Raw genomic sequence first — 12,469 nt, 5'->3', positions numbered from 1 at the left:
GGCTAGAATTTTTTTAATTATGTTACAATATTGGCAAAAGCCCTAGAGTATATAAGGTTGTGTCAGCATAAGAGGGCTTTTGCTTTAAAGTAAAACAGGATAAGCTATACTGGCAAAAGCACTTTTTTCAAGGTAAGTGTTGTGTATACTAGGAGGGTTTGCAGATATAGCTATATTAGTTTATACCTGGCCTAAGTCTATTCTAAAGAAGCTGGCAACTACTGTGATGCAATGTTACCACAAAAAGCCAATGGGCATATATTGACTGTTTGGTGTGTCAGGTGGAGGACAGAAGAGTAAGAAAAAGGATTCCTCAATGACTGGTAGCTTCTATACTTGTTTTAAGAAGACCTCCATCCCCAAGACACAATAGCTGTTCTATTCTGAGCTGCCAATCGAGGCCACGTAGACCCCTCCCACCCCGAGCAGGCCTGCCGATGGGGGGGGGGGGCAAAGGGCGCAATTGCCTAAGGGTCCAGGCAATTTAAAAGGGGCCAGGAGCCCCGGGCGGGCCGCAGGGCTCCTAGGCGTGTGAGGGGGGTTCCCGGCAGCAGTGAAGGCAGCCAGGCGGGCATGTGGCAGCCCTGGCCATGCCGGAAGATCGTGCTCAGCAGCTCAGGTGCAGCAGCTCGCTGGGCACCAGCCAGCACAGGTGCAGCACTGCCCAAATGTCAGAAGGACCTTTCTAGGGGGCCCATTGACTGTTCTGTCCTGGGCAGAACCATCCCTAGGGCACGGAGAATCGAGGTAACCGCTCCAGGCCTCATGCTTTGGGGGCCTCCGTCAGCCAGTTGCGATTGGTCAGCACGGTTGGTCCCAGAAGTGACGAATTCGTCACTTCCACCCCAGGCCCCACGTCCCCTGAGGGAAGGCCCTGGGGCGTGGAATTGCTGTCGGCGGGCCTGCCCCCAAGTAGGGGGCAGGAGAAGGAAAGCTCTACAAAGAGTGTTGGGCTCCCTATTGAAAGAGCATGTAATTGGCCTCCAGGATCCAGGGAGATCTGATTGAGACCTGCCCATTCAATTTGAATGTCCTCTGCTTCCACAGCAACTTCAGGGCCCCTGGAGCTCCTTCCAGCTCTCTGGCAACATGGCTGTAGCCTGGCTTCCTCCACCCACCCTGGTCTCTGGAATCCCTCTCAAGGGCAACTCTACATTAAGGAGAGATTTCTGTGAAAAAATTAAGATTGCCTCAGGCTTCATTAAAGCCCTGTTGGGCTTCCCACAAACATAAGAATCCTTGGATTCATGGAGGGCTCTCTAACTATGCCCTTTTACTGCCCACAATTTGAAAGTGATTAATAGTTGGTACTGTTATTCTTATTTCTGGTACTGTTACTCTTATTTTTATTTTTTTAAATTAATGTGTTGCAAAAGGTATCCACATTAGTTAGCACCATCTCTGAACTCCCAGGTGAATTAGATTGTCCCAAGCTGTGTTTTTTTCTGTAAGATTTATAAATGGAGAAGGATACAATCCCTTACTTGTGGTAAATAAAATATTTTACCTTTTTCCTGCTTTTTCTAAGATTTACACTTGATTTTTAGTTGACTAATTGCATAAAGCTGTTTATAACATTCATTACAACATTTAGTTGTTTATAACATTCATCCAAATTTAGCTTTCCAAAACCCTCAAACCACCAATATTTTGGATAACTTTCTAGTTCCAATTAGAAAACAAAATGTGCACACGAAAGCTGAAAACTTATGTCAGTAAATTCTAGTATAAAAAGGATATCTAGAATTTGATAGTGTTTATGTTATACTCCCAGCCTTCATAAAATGCTCATTTAAGAAACTGGAAGAAAACAGCACTGTATACACAAGGCCAACTATTTGTACAAATCTAATGCAAATTGGATTTTATCTGCCTGCAGAAGCAGGCCTTCTGCATACCATATGATAGTCTGTCATTTTAATCTTTACAATACCAATGTGAGACTGGGCCAAATTCCCCTAGCTCAACCTCTGATCTTTTGAGGAAGTGGGTGGATAGCGTATGATATTCCCACCTCCTCCAGCCAGTTGTATGTCACCACCTCCAGAACTTTTCAGTTCCTGAATTGTGTGGAAAGAGCTCCCCGAAGAACATTTTTTTCTAAATAACTTTTTCTTAAAAATGAAAAATAATAAAAGAAAATACTTCAAACTTTAAGGAGAAGTGAGTGGGCATCCTTTTACATTACCTTATAAAAAATGCATAACAGGTAATTACTTTCTTTTTAAAGATGCCATGTACACAACTTTGCCATTCTTGGCGAACAAGTTTGAGGGATGTTTAAAAAAAAAAAAGTGATAAAATTGCAACAGGCAGTGAAAAATACAGGCCAAAGCCCAAAATGGAAACATGCAAGTTATGTGTTTTAGTGAAAGGAAGGGTAAGATTACCTCCACAGGACAAGAGGTATTCAAAAGCTACAGCCTCAAAGATATAACCTCATGAAAGCAAAACAACACTTCCCGAACAATACTCAACTGTGAAGCAAGATGCATGCTTGATCAAAAGGATGTATGAAAGCAAAGTAAGGCAAACCTCAACACAAGCTTATTCAGAGCTAGTATCCTGCTCTTACAACAAAACTGAGTGTAATGATTAAGACAAATACGATATTTACACACACATAATTAATTATAGAGTTGCTATTATAAGTACATACTTGGCCTCAATATCGGCTTTTTCCCGCACTGCATGAGCCATCTGTTCAGTCTCAAAGTACTTCTTCTTGCTCTTAGCTAAATCTTTTACTGTCTCTTGTAATTCAGCCTGGATCTTTGTCAACTGGTCTACACACTGCAAAACAGAATACAACAAACAAGCTTATAATAGAATTAATATCATTGTACTATTATTGTTCAATAAATCTTGCACAGATCCATATGCTCTATAAGTTCTTCTAGGTTAACTATAGATTCAGTCCACCTTTTAAAATAAACCAAACCAAAGAACCAACATCTTTTTATCTCAATTGCTCTTTAAAAAAAATCAGCAACTATTTAACTCACAATGTTTAAAATATGCAGTGTTGTTGTAGCCACATTGGTCCCAGGATACTAGAGAGACAAGGTGGGTGAGGTAATATCTTTTATTCGACCAACGTCTGTTGGTGAGAGTGACAAGTTTTCAAGCTCACACAGAGCTCAAAAGCTTATCTCTGAAAACCTAAAGAAGAGCTCTGTATAAGGGCGAAAGCTTGTCTCTCTCACCAACAGAAGTTAGTCCAATAAAAGACATTACATACCTCACCCACCTTGTCTCTCTGTTTAAAATATTATACTTACAAGATTTGAAAGCTCTTAATGGGGAAAGTAGTTGCAGTAACCTAGATGCAGTATGGAAATGCCAAAGGTACTTCAGCCAGAAGGGATATGGAAAATTACTTCGAGACTAATGACTTCAAGCAAATAAGCATCACTACACTTGTACTTCTGTAGCTTAAGCGATCCTCTATCATTTCTAACATTGAGGATAAGCACCAAAGGTAGCACTAAGAACTGTAAATTAATGCAACTATTCTATTCCATCTTAATTTTTAAAAGGTCACAAAGGCATTTCATACTCCTACTATACATTCTTGTTCCCAACTCAACCGACATTCATTTAAAACCATGCACTGCAGTATAGAAAATATTTTTACAACAAAAGCCATTACAGAATACGTGATGGGTGCAAGTATCAGTCTACTTGACAGAACACAGTGAAATAACTTGCTTTCAAAAAGTTAGCAAAAAAAATCATACTAGTAGAATACCTGCAAACTTTGAGAATCTCTTTCCTTTTCCCCCAAAACTGAAAGCAGAGAAAAAAATATACTCTCTTTGAATCCAAGAAAGAAATACAATGGATTAATTCTGAATTGTTAAATACTATTTTAAATGTGGTTGTTTTTTTTCTGTTCCAAGCTGCATGTTAAGAGCTTTCCAATATGTAGGGTTAAATCAGAAATTAGAGTCAAGCACAAAGGCAATTTTCTTTATACCTCAAGCTTAAAATTCATAGCTTTTCATGGAGAGGTGAAATAAAAAGTTCATCTGTTTGCATGGATAAAATATAAGAATATAATCAGCATTGATAATGTACATTTTAATCTGACAGAAAACAGTGTGTGGAAAACAGCACGAATAGCAATGAAATTGTTCAATGGGAGAAAACACATACTGCCCCAGAAATAACTTAGAAGACATCAATGCCCAGAATTATATCCTGCTTCATAACATAATAAATCCATGTTTTTATTTTTGTTTAAACTACCTGTTCAACTTCGAGTACGCAAGATTTGCACACAAATATTACAGTATGTGGGTTCAAGTCCACTGATATCTCAGAGTCTTTTCACTGGTTTCAACAGACTTTGGATCAGACCCTATATGAACAACCCTATTATAGTAAAGCATTATGCATCTTCTCATTTATATGCAAACATTCTGACTTGTCCTTTGAATGCAGAAAAACCTGTTAGAACATTAATATCTGAATTAAAGTTTTGATGCCACAGTAGGACAATCTTAAAAATGTATTTTTCTAAGACTCATTATTGCATTCAAATGCTTTCTACATTTCCTTTGTCACTATACTAATTACCAACAGACTGTTTTCTAAACCCATGTTCTTTCCTTTATAATCAGCCTTTATAATCATCTTACTTTAGTTACATATTGTTAAAGGCAGAACAGTCAACCATTTAAAAAAACAAAATCTATTGCCTGTCACCTGTAACAGTTACTTGTTACTGCTTTCAAGATCTGCAGTTATTAAATGTTAAAATGTCACGTATCCTAGTATAAAGTTTCGTCAAATTATACCACCCTCCTCTCAGTACTGGCAGTTTTTAAACTCAACTTCCTTTCTGGTTGAAATCTGCACTGAATATGGGTGTAAGGAAAAAGTTCTATCAGTTCAAGAGAAAATATCCAACAGCAACAAAAATCCCAGGATATGTACAATTCTCTCTTCAAAATCTGCGGAGAATTCAAGTGCCTAGCAAGGGATTTTTAATTTATCCCTTCTTAACAGAAACCTGTTCTCCCACTAATAACCTGAGATTTCCTTCTGGCTAGCGGAAATGAAAATCTAGTCTGTTCAGATTAAAATTATCACCTCAAATGAGCAGACCAATGAAGTACAGGACTTAATATAAGATTGATAGAATTTATGGAGAGCGCTGAGGGCGGACACCCCGGTATGATGAAAGGGAGGAGGAGGAACTTTTGTAGGTGGCTGGCTGGCACAACGTCTGAATGATTATTTTAGACTACTGGGATTTTATTGCAATAACGATTAGGGTTAAGGTGACTAGACCCTTACATAGGCAGTTTTTCTTTAAAATATTTAAATCAAAATGCAAATATGTAAGACTTGACCATGTTTATACCTATATAGATACATATAAAAATAAAATGAAGTAGAATGTGTAAGGGGCCTTTATTGCTGAAGAGTAAAAACTCCACAGGAGAAAGAACTCCAAAAGCATTTGTTTGGTTTGGGTGTGGTTTTTTGGGGGGGCGGGGAGGCAGGGAGTTGTATACTTTTAAAAAATTGTTTGATTTTAATATGTATTTGAACTTTACTGCCCAGAAATCCTAGAGAAAATCTTTGAAGAGTAATGAAAAATGACTTTATCTAAGTTAAAATCTGACACTGTAATATTATGTAATCTCAGAGGAACTGAAAAACAAAAAGGCAAAGGTACTTAATCAGCATCTCAAACTGCCTCTTCTGGAGGTTTAATGAAGCCAATGTAACTAACTGTATCCTCACTAGATACAATATGATTTCCTCTAGTTACAGACTAATTCAAACATGCAAAAACTGTGTTTACATTTGGGAAGAGATGTGCGTTTTTGTTTCATTTTCTCTGTATCAATGATTTTTACCTCTGCCTATATGTCTTTGAGACTCCTGCATCTAACCTTCTAACTATTAAACTTTACAAACTTTTATTTGAAGTTGCCTGCAGTTGCCCTAATTTAGCATGATCAGGACCCAGAAAAAGCTGAGGTGAAGTTTCTTGTTGAGGGCCCCATTATCAAGGAGGTAGAAGCTTGGGGGAAAATATGTGGTAGACAAGACAGCATCTCAAGTGTCACTGTTTCAAGTTGAAGTTTACTTTGATGCCTTCCAGTATGGTATCAGAAGTGCTTTACCTGCTCCAGGTCTGAAATTCACTAGGTTTTTTAACCAGGACAGAAGTCAGAAATATCATAAGAACAACTGTGTGTTTAACTCTGTTTGGAAATCCAAGAAAACAATTGGCTCCCAGCAAATTATGCTGTACTTTACTCTCACTTGCACTGTTTAAAACATTAATTTTGTTACGAAAATATTTAATTATGCTCCATAGTAGATGATTATTCTGAGCGATACAAAAAGTACAATGATCCCAGGCTAGCTCAGACTGGAAGGTCTGCATCGTTCCTCCAAGGACTTGTCCCACTAATTCAGAAGTGGTGAATAAATTCCAGAGGGAGCGAGAAGAACAGTTATCATGGCTTAAGGACGAATGGTGAGGAAGAAGTGATAGAGAAAGGGAACTCTTAAAAATACTACTACAAACTTTTAAAATAAAAGAAAGACCTCCTTTCCTACCTCTGCCATTGATTCATAAACTCCCTGAACTTCCAGTATTTAAGGAAGCAGTAGCAGGAGCCATTTACCAAACTAATTAAAACATGAGAAATTACCATAATATTTGTTGGAAAACTCCACAGAAAAATACACACATGCAATGAGAGAGTTTGAGCTCCAGAAAAATCAGTGTCTTACATAGTGGGTGGACCACTATGAGAGGCTGAGGGAGCTGGGATTGTTTAGCCTGCAGAAGAGAAGAATGAGGGGGGATTTGATAGCTGCTTTCAACTACCTGAAAGGGGGTTCCAAAGAGGATGGCTCTAGACTGTTCTCAATGGTAGCAGATGACAGAACGAGGAGTAATGGTCTCAAGTTGCAGTGGGGGAGGTTTAGATTGGATATTAGGAAAAACTTTTTCACTAAGAGGGTGGTGAAACACTGGAATGCGTTACCTAGGGAGGTGGTAGAATCTCCTTCCTTAGAGGTTTTTAAGGTCAGGCTTGACAAAGCCCTGGCTGGGATGATTTAACTGGGAATTGGTCCTGCTTTGAGCAGGGGGTTGGACTAGATGACCTTCTGGGGTCCCTTCCAACCCTGATATTCTATGATTCTATGATTCTATGACCACTACAATAATCTCTCAAAGAATTGGCAACTGAGCTTATGATGAGACATACATAAGTTTATACCCTGCACATCTGAAAAGTTACAACATGGGATGTCAACTCATTTCAGCTAAGAACACTACAACTCTCACGTCTTTAATGGAGAGAGAAAGATACAGGCTCTGAAGTACTCCAAATTAAACATGACAAACACCATATGATCAAACTCTGGGTACAATGTAAATAAAGAATTTACCTGTAGTCCCCACTAAATGAGCAACATTCTTGTTAAATGGCAGACTAAACATTTTGAACCACAAGCAGTTTTTTGGACAGTTGCTGTATGTGTTCAAACAGCACACCCTCCACTTGACCTCCTGCTCCCCCCCCCAGCCTTTGGCCTATCTTATATAGAGTGCATCCGCAGGTAACATTTTTGGTAACTTCTAGACACAAATTCCTCATTCCTATGCTGATATTTATACTCTGTGCTCCCTCTTTAAAACTTCATTTTAGCAGTCCTCAAATTACAACTACGCTCATCCCAAACGTCACTGAGATCCATAATTAACTTCTCTTCATAATACACAGCTCATTAGAACATGAAAACTATGCAGCTTACATAACCAAGAAGCCCTGTATTTAAAAAGACATTCTATAAAAGCTGATTCCACATAAGGTTTGATTAAAAATATACTGAATACTGAACTGTTCTCACTGCACATGTTAAGGTGTAGATCACTTTAAAATAACTAGCTGAAAGCCTGTGCATTGCCTGGGTGTAATTTGTAACGTCCTGTGTGTAAAAAAGACAAAAATGGTTGATAACATAAAAACTGGATGGTAACAGACTGTGAAACCCAGCGATGATTGAACCTGGTGATATTCTAAACAAAAAAGAGCTTGCAACCATGCTTGTAGCTGTTTCCATCACATCACTCTTACTTTACAGACATTTTAGGCTTCAGAGTGACACAGTGACATTCCTGGAATCTCATTATATCGGTGTAGTAGGTAATAAAACATTTTAAAATGAAAGTCAACTTACTTTCTCTCTTAACTGTAAGAATTTTTCGGTACAGATTAATGCATGAGACTGCCTCTTGTACCAACTTTTACAGGATGTGACCGAGTCTTCTCCACTTCCACAACATCTTTAGGGGCAGCATGCGCCACTCCCCCGGGTTTAAAATGCACTGCAGCTTAAAGTCAGAGCCTATTCTACTGAAAACGCATCTGGGAAAAGTCAACGCCACTTCCAAAGCAAGGCTACTTTTTCTATTTTTGTGTCACCACTGGATCAATTCAGTCTGATTGCCAAAGCATGAAATTAGATTTGCAAAGGAGTTTTTGACCCTCTTTAATTGACCCTCAAGTCCATTAAAAAAACTTCAGTCTGGAATATTTAGTTCATTATTATGAACAAGTGGTTCAATACACACTCATGGTTTAACTTCTACAAAGGAATGCAGCTGAACAGGCAGAAACAGGAATACAGATTCTTTAGAAATATTTCTACTGCTCTACAATCCCTACTAGTCCTGAACAACACACGTGTTAAAGCAACAACTCCCAACAAAGAAAAAAAAAAAAAAAGAGAGAAAATACCTTTTTTAACTGTTGTTCCTTAAAGCACTTGACTGTCCTGGCAGGTTCAGAAATTAGGTTTTTGTAGTTTTCACAGATAGTGAGCCGGGATTGGGCCACCTGCATTGTGCCTTCTAGAAATGATTTCCAAACTGGATACATGCTCCTACAAACAAACACACATTAAAAGATGGTGAGAAAGGGAAAAAGGGAGACAGGAATATTTTACTTTTACTGCTACTAATCATTTATAAAACACTGTTAATGTATGGACTGCTTTACAGAGTTGGACACTCTTAGCGGCTGGCTTGCCCTCGCAGGGAACCTTTGCTGCTTCCTGCAGCACATGCGGGTTGAGGCCTGTATTCTCTCAGCGCCAGGGGGAGCTTGAGAAGGCATCAGTGCCACCAGAAGTGTATGTCCCCTACTGCTCCTGGGAGTCAGTGGCGGATCCTTTAAGGGGCTAAGGGCCCCAACTGGGGAGGCACATCCACATGGCTCCAGAGTGGCAGGGTAGCCTGAACCAGGCCCCCATGGCCTTTCTTGCCCAGTGCCGGGCAGCCATGCTTCTTCCTTTTTCTTCTGGGCATTGGTGATGGGGAGCGATGCTGGACGGAGCCCAGTGACGGGGTTGTGCTGTGCACTGAGAGCGAGGTACTAGGCAAGTCTTGGTAGGACGGCTCGGAAGTCAGATGAAGGGCAGCCTCCATGAGGAGAGCCTGCAAACGAATATCCTGCTCCTTCTAAGTCCTCTGTCAAAAATGTTTACAAATATGACACTTGTTCTTCACATGTGATTCCCACAAGCACTTGGGGCAGCCGCTGTGGGGGGTCACTTACAGGCATAGGCCTGTTACAGTTCGCACAGGGCTTAAACCCCGGACCCAGGGCATGCCCCACCTGGGATGAAGTCCCCACTGGGACTCTAACTTCTGACTCTTAAAAACTACTTAACACTAACTACCATAAACAACTATTTACAAAGCCCTAGGCTTGAAGTCAGAAGAGACGAAACCGCTAGCCACCGCTAGCCCTTGCTATGCAAGGAAAGGCACTCTGACTAACCATCACAGGCGGAAAGAAAGAACTGAGAGCACGTAGGGCCAGCAGTGCCTGATATAGCAATGCATGAGCACAGCACTCAAGAGGGCACCACAGCTGGCCCTATTGATACCGCTAAGGCAAAATTCTCTGACGACCGCGCACGTGGGCACGTGCACACCTACAATGGAATCGACATGAGCAAGCACTCTAAGAACATTAATTTCAGTTACAGAAGAAAGGGTTCTTCATTGTTATGTACAATAATTACACAAATTAGCAATGTAAGTACAGCTATTTAAAAAGACCCAATTGTTAAATTACCTATAGTCACTTCGCTCATCTGTTTTTATTCCAGGCCAATCCTTCTTTAAGTATTGGCTAGCCAACTTCTGAATGCCCTATAAAAAATAAATAAAAAGACTGTTAAAAACGGGTAAGAAAATGTACTATAAAAAGGAGTTTCACTACAGTAATCTCATACACAAATAAAAAACATCTGACATTTTAACAAACAACCCAGTAATCTATCATTTTAATAAACTAATGTAATGCAAAACGATTCCTCTTTCCCCATATATCTTCTTATATTTTTGCTTTGTATTGAGGTATGTTGATTCACTTTATTTGGTTTTATGGTAATGTTATTAGCTTTGTTTTATATATACGATCCTAATCACTCTGTAGACAAACAAGAATTCATTAGAATATTCAACATGGAGAATGTGTGCGACCAAAATAAGTAGCATGAAATAGATATAAATTCAGATGTTATGGATTAATAAAAAATATCTACTGTAATTATACAGGTATAAGTTATCCTAATACAATAACAAATTTCTTATAGAAAATATAATAAAAAATACACTACAACAAATATGTAACTAACAACCATCAGCTTAAAATCGGATGCTGGAAACAAATTTCTTTAACTGAGTTCAGACCTGCAAGACACTGAATGCCCTCAACTCTCATTGAAGGTAACGGAAGTTGAGGGAGCTCAATTCCTGACAGGATCAGGCCCTAATTTTCAGTATCAATTTAGATGCCTATAAACTGGAGTTTGAAACATACAGTTTACTTTTATTTATTTATGCTGTTTACTTTCTGGAACGCTCATCTTGGACATTGCACATCAATGACATCAGTTTCATGTTCAAGTTCTCAGTGCAGTTACGTTTGGTTTGCAAACACCGAAGGGGAACCTCTGGTGTAAAAAATAATCACTTCCCTTATAATTTAAAACATACGGAATCATTTATATAGGTCTTATTGCATTTTTTTAAAATCCAATCTAATTTTTGGACCAAATTTGATTCACAGTATCCCTTTAAAAAGAAAAGGAGTACTTGTGGCACCTTAGAGACTAACCAATTTATTTGAGCATAAGCTTTTGTGAGCTACAGCATCCAATGAAGTGAGCTGTAGCTCACGAAAGCTTATGCTCAAATAAACTGGTTAGTCTCTAAGGTGCCACAAGTACTCCTTTTCTTTTTGCAAATACAGACTAACACGGCTGTTACTCAGTATCCCTTTAAATGCAGAAGTGGTCAACAGATTGGGGGAAAGCAGCTAGAGAGAAGGTTTTCTTTCCAAGATTTCCATCCCTCAGCTTCTGAACCTGCTCAACAGAATGTATTGACTTTTTACTTGATTGATTTCATGAGATGAGTGCCAGAGGAAGAATAAAGTGGCAAACAGGATACATGCCAACTCTGTTAGGATGTACAGACAATGGGTTTAATGAAACTTGTGTCAAAACTTCCTGTGGCAGCTGACATCCAGCATGATAAAGGCCAAATTACTGAATGAATGTTAAAGATAAGAGCACAGTTAGCTGAAAATTTATCAGCTACTTAAGGCAATTCGTGCATACGTTAAATGCAACAAATAATTATTTTGGATGCATAGGTAAAACAGAGCATAATTTGGCTTGCAGATATTCTGTTGCTGGTGATGCATGAGATAGAAACAAACGTGAAGGTCAGAGAGCAGCATGAGGTTGTTGGGCTGGTGATTTATTTCTGAACTGAGCACACATGACATGGAAATCAGTGAGGCAATATGAATGTAAAGCTTCCACAGTTTTGAGCATGGTTGTCAAACAATTAAAAATATCAATCAAGATTAATCACGAGATTCAAAAAATTAATTGCAATTAATCACAGTTTTAATTGCACTGTTAAACAACAAGATACCAGTTTAAATTAATTATAATTATTTTTGGATGTTTTTCTACATTTTCAAATATATTTATTTCAATTACAATGTGGAATACAAACTGTAAAATGCTCACTTCATATTATTATTTTTGATTACAAATATTTTCTCTGTAAAAAAAGAAAAACTACAAGTCGAAGCATGAAGGGGCATACGGATGTTTAGAGTATCTGGTATATAAATACCTTGCACCGCTGGCTACAACAGTACTATGCAAACACCTCTTCTCACTTTCAGGTGACATTCTAAATAAGTAGTGGGAAGCATTAGCCCCCATAAATGTAAACAAACTAGTTTGTCTTAGCGATTGACTGAACAAGATTTAGCATTGAATGTACTTGTAGGCTCTTAAGTTTTACACTGTTTTGTTTTTAGTGCAATAATATAAAAAAATGTAATTCTACATTTGTAAGTTACACTTTCATGATAAAGAGATTGCACTACAGTAC

The 12,469-nt window shown here is 38.7% G+C and overlaps 1 protein-coding gene across 4 annotated transcripts in view; it reads right to left on the bottom strand.

The window, feature by feature from the left end:
- The window catches only part of FCHSD2 (FCH and double SH3 domains 2), a 223,353-nt gene that overhangs the window by 90,351 nt on the left and 120,533 nt on the right, over positions 1 to 12,469 (bottom strand). For all 4 annotated transcript variants that reach the window (XM_073334756.1, XM_073334750.1, XM_073334766.1 and 1 more), the window contains 3 exons: positions 10,125 to 10,201; positions 8,781 to 8,925; positions 2,660 to 2,793 (listed from right to left, as the gene is read on the bottom strand). In XM_073334756.1, the coding sequence (XP_073190857.1) occupies positions 2,660 to 2,793; positions 8,781 to 8,925; positions 10,125 to 10,201 (356 nt within the window). The remainder of the gene's footprint in view (positions 1 to 2,659; positions 2,794 to 8,780; positions 8,926 to 10,124; positions 10,202 to 12,469) is intronic.

This window comes from Lepidochelys kempii, chromosome 1, assembly GCF_965140265.1.
Source record: "Lepidochelys kempii isolate rLepKem1 chromosome 1, rLepKem1.hap2, whole genome shotgun sequence".
Lineage (NCBI taxonomy): Eukaryota > Metazoa > Chordata > Testudines > Cheloniidae > Lepidochelys > Lepidochelys kempii.
This window is presented reverse-complemented; position numbering and strand designations above follow the sequence as displayed.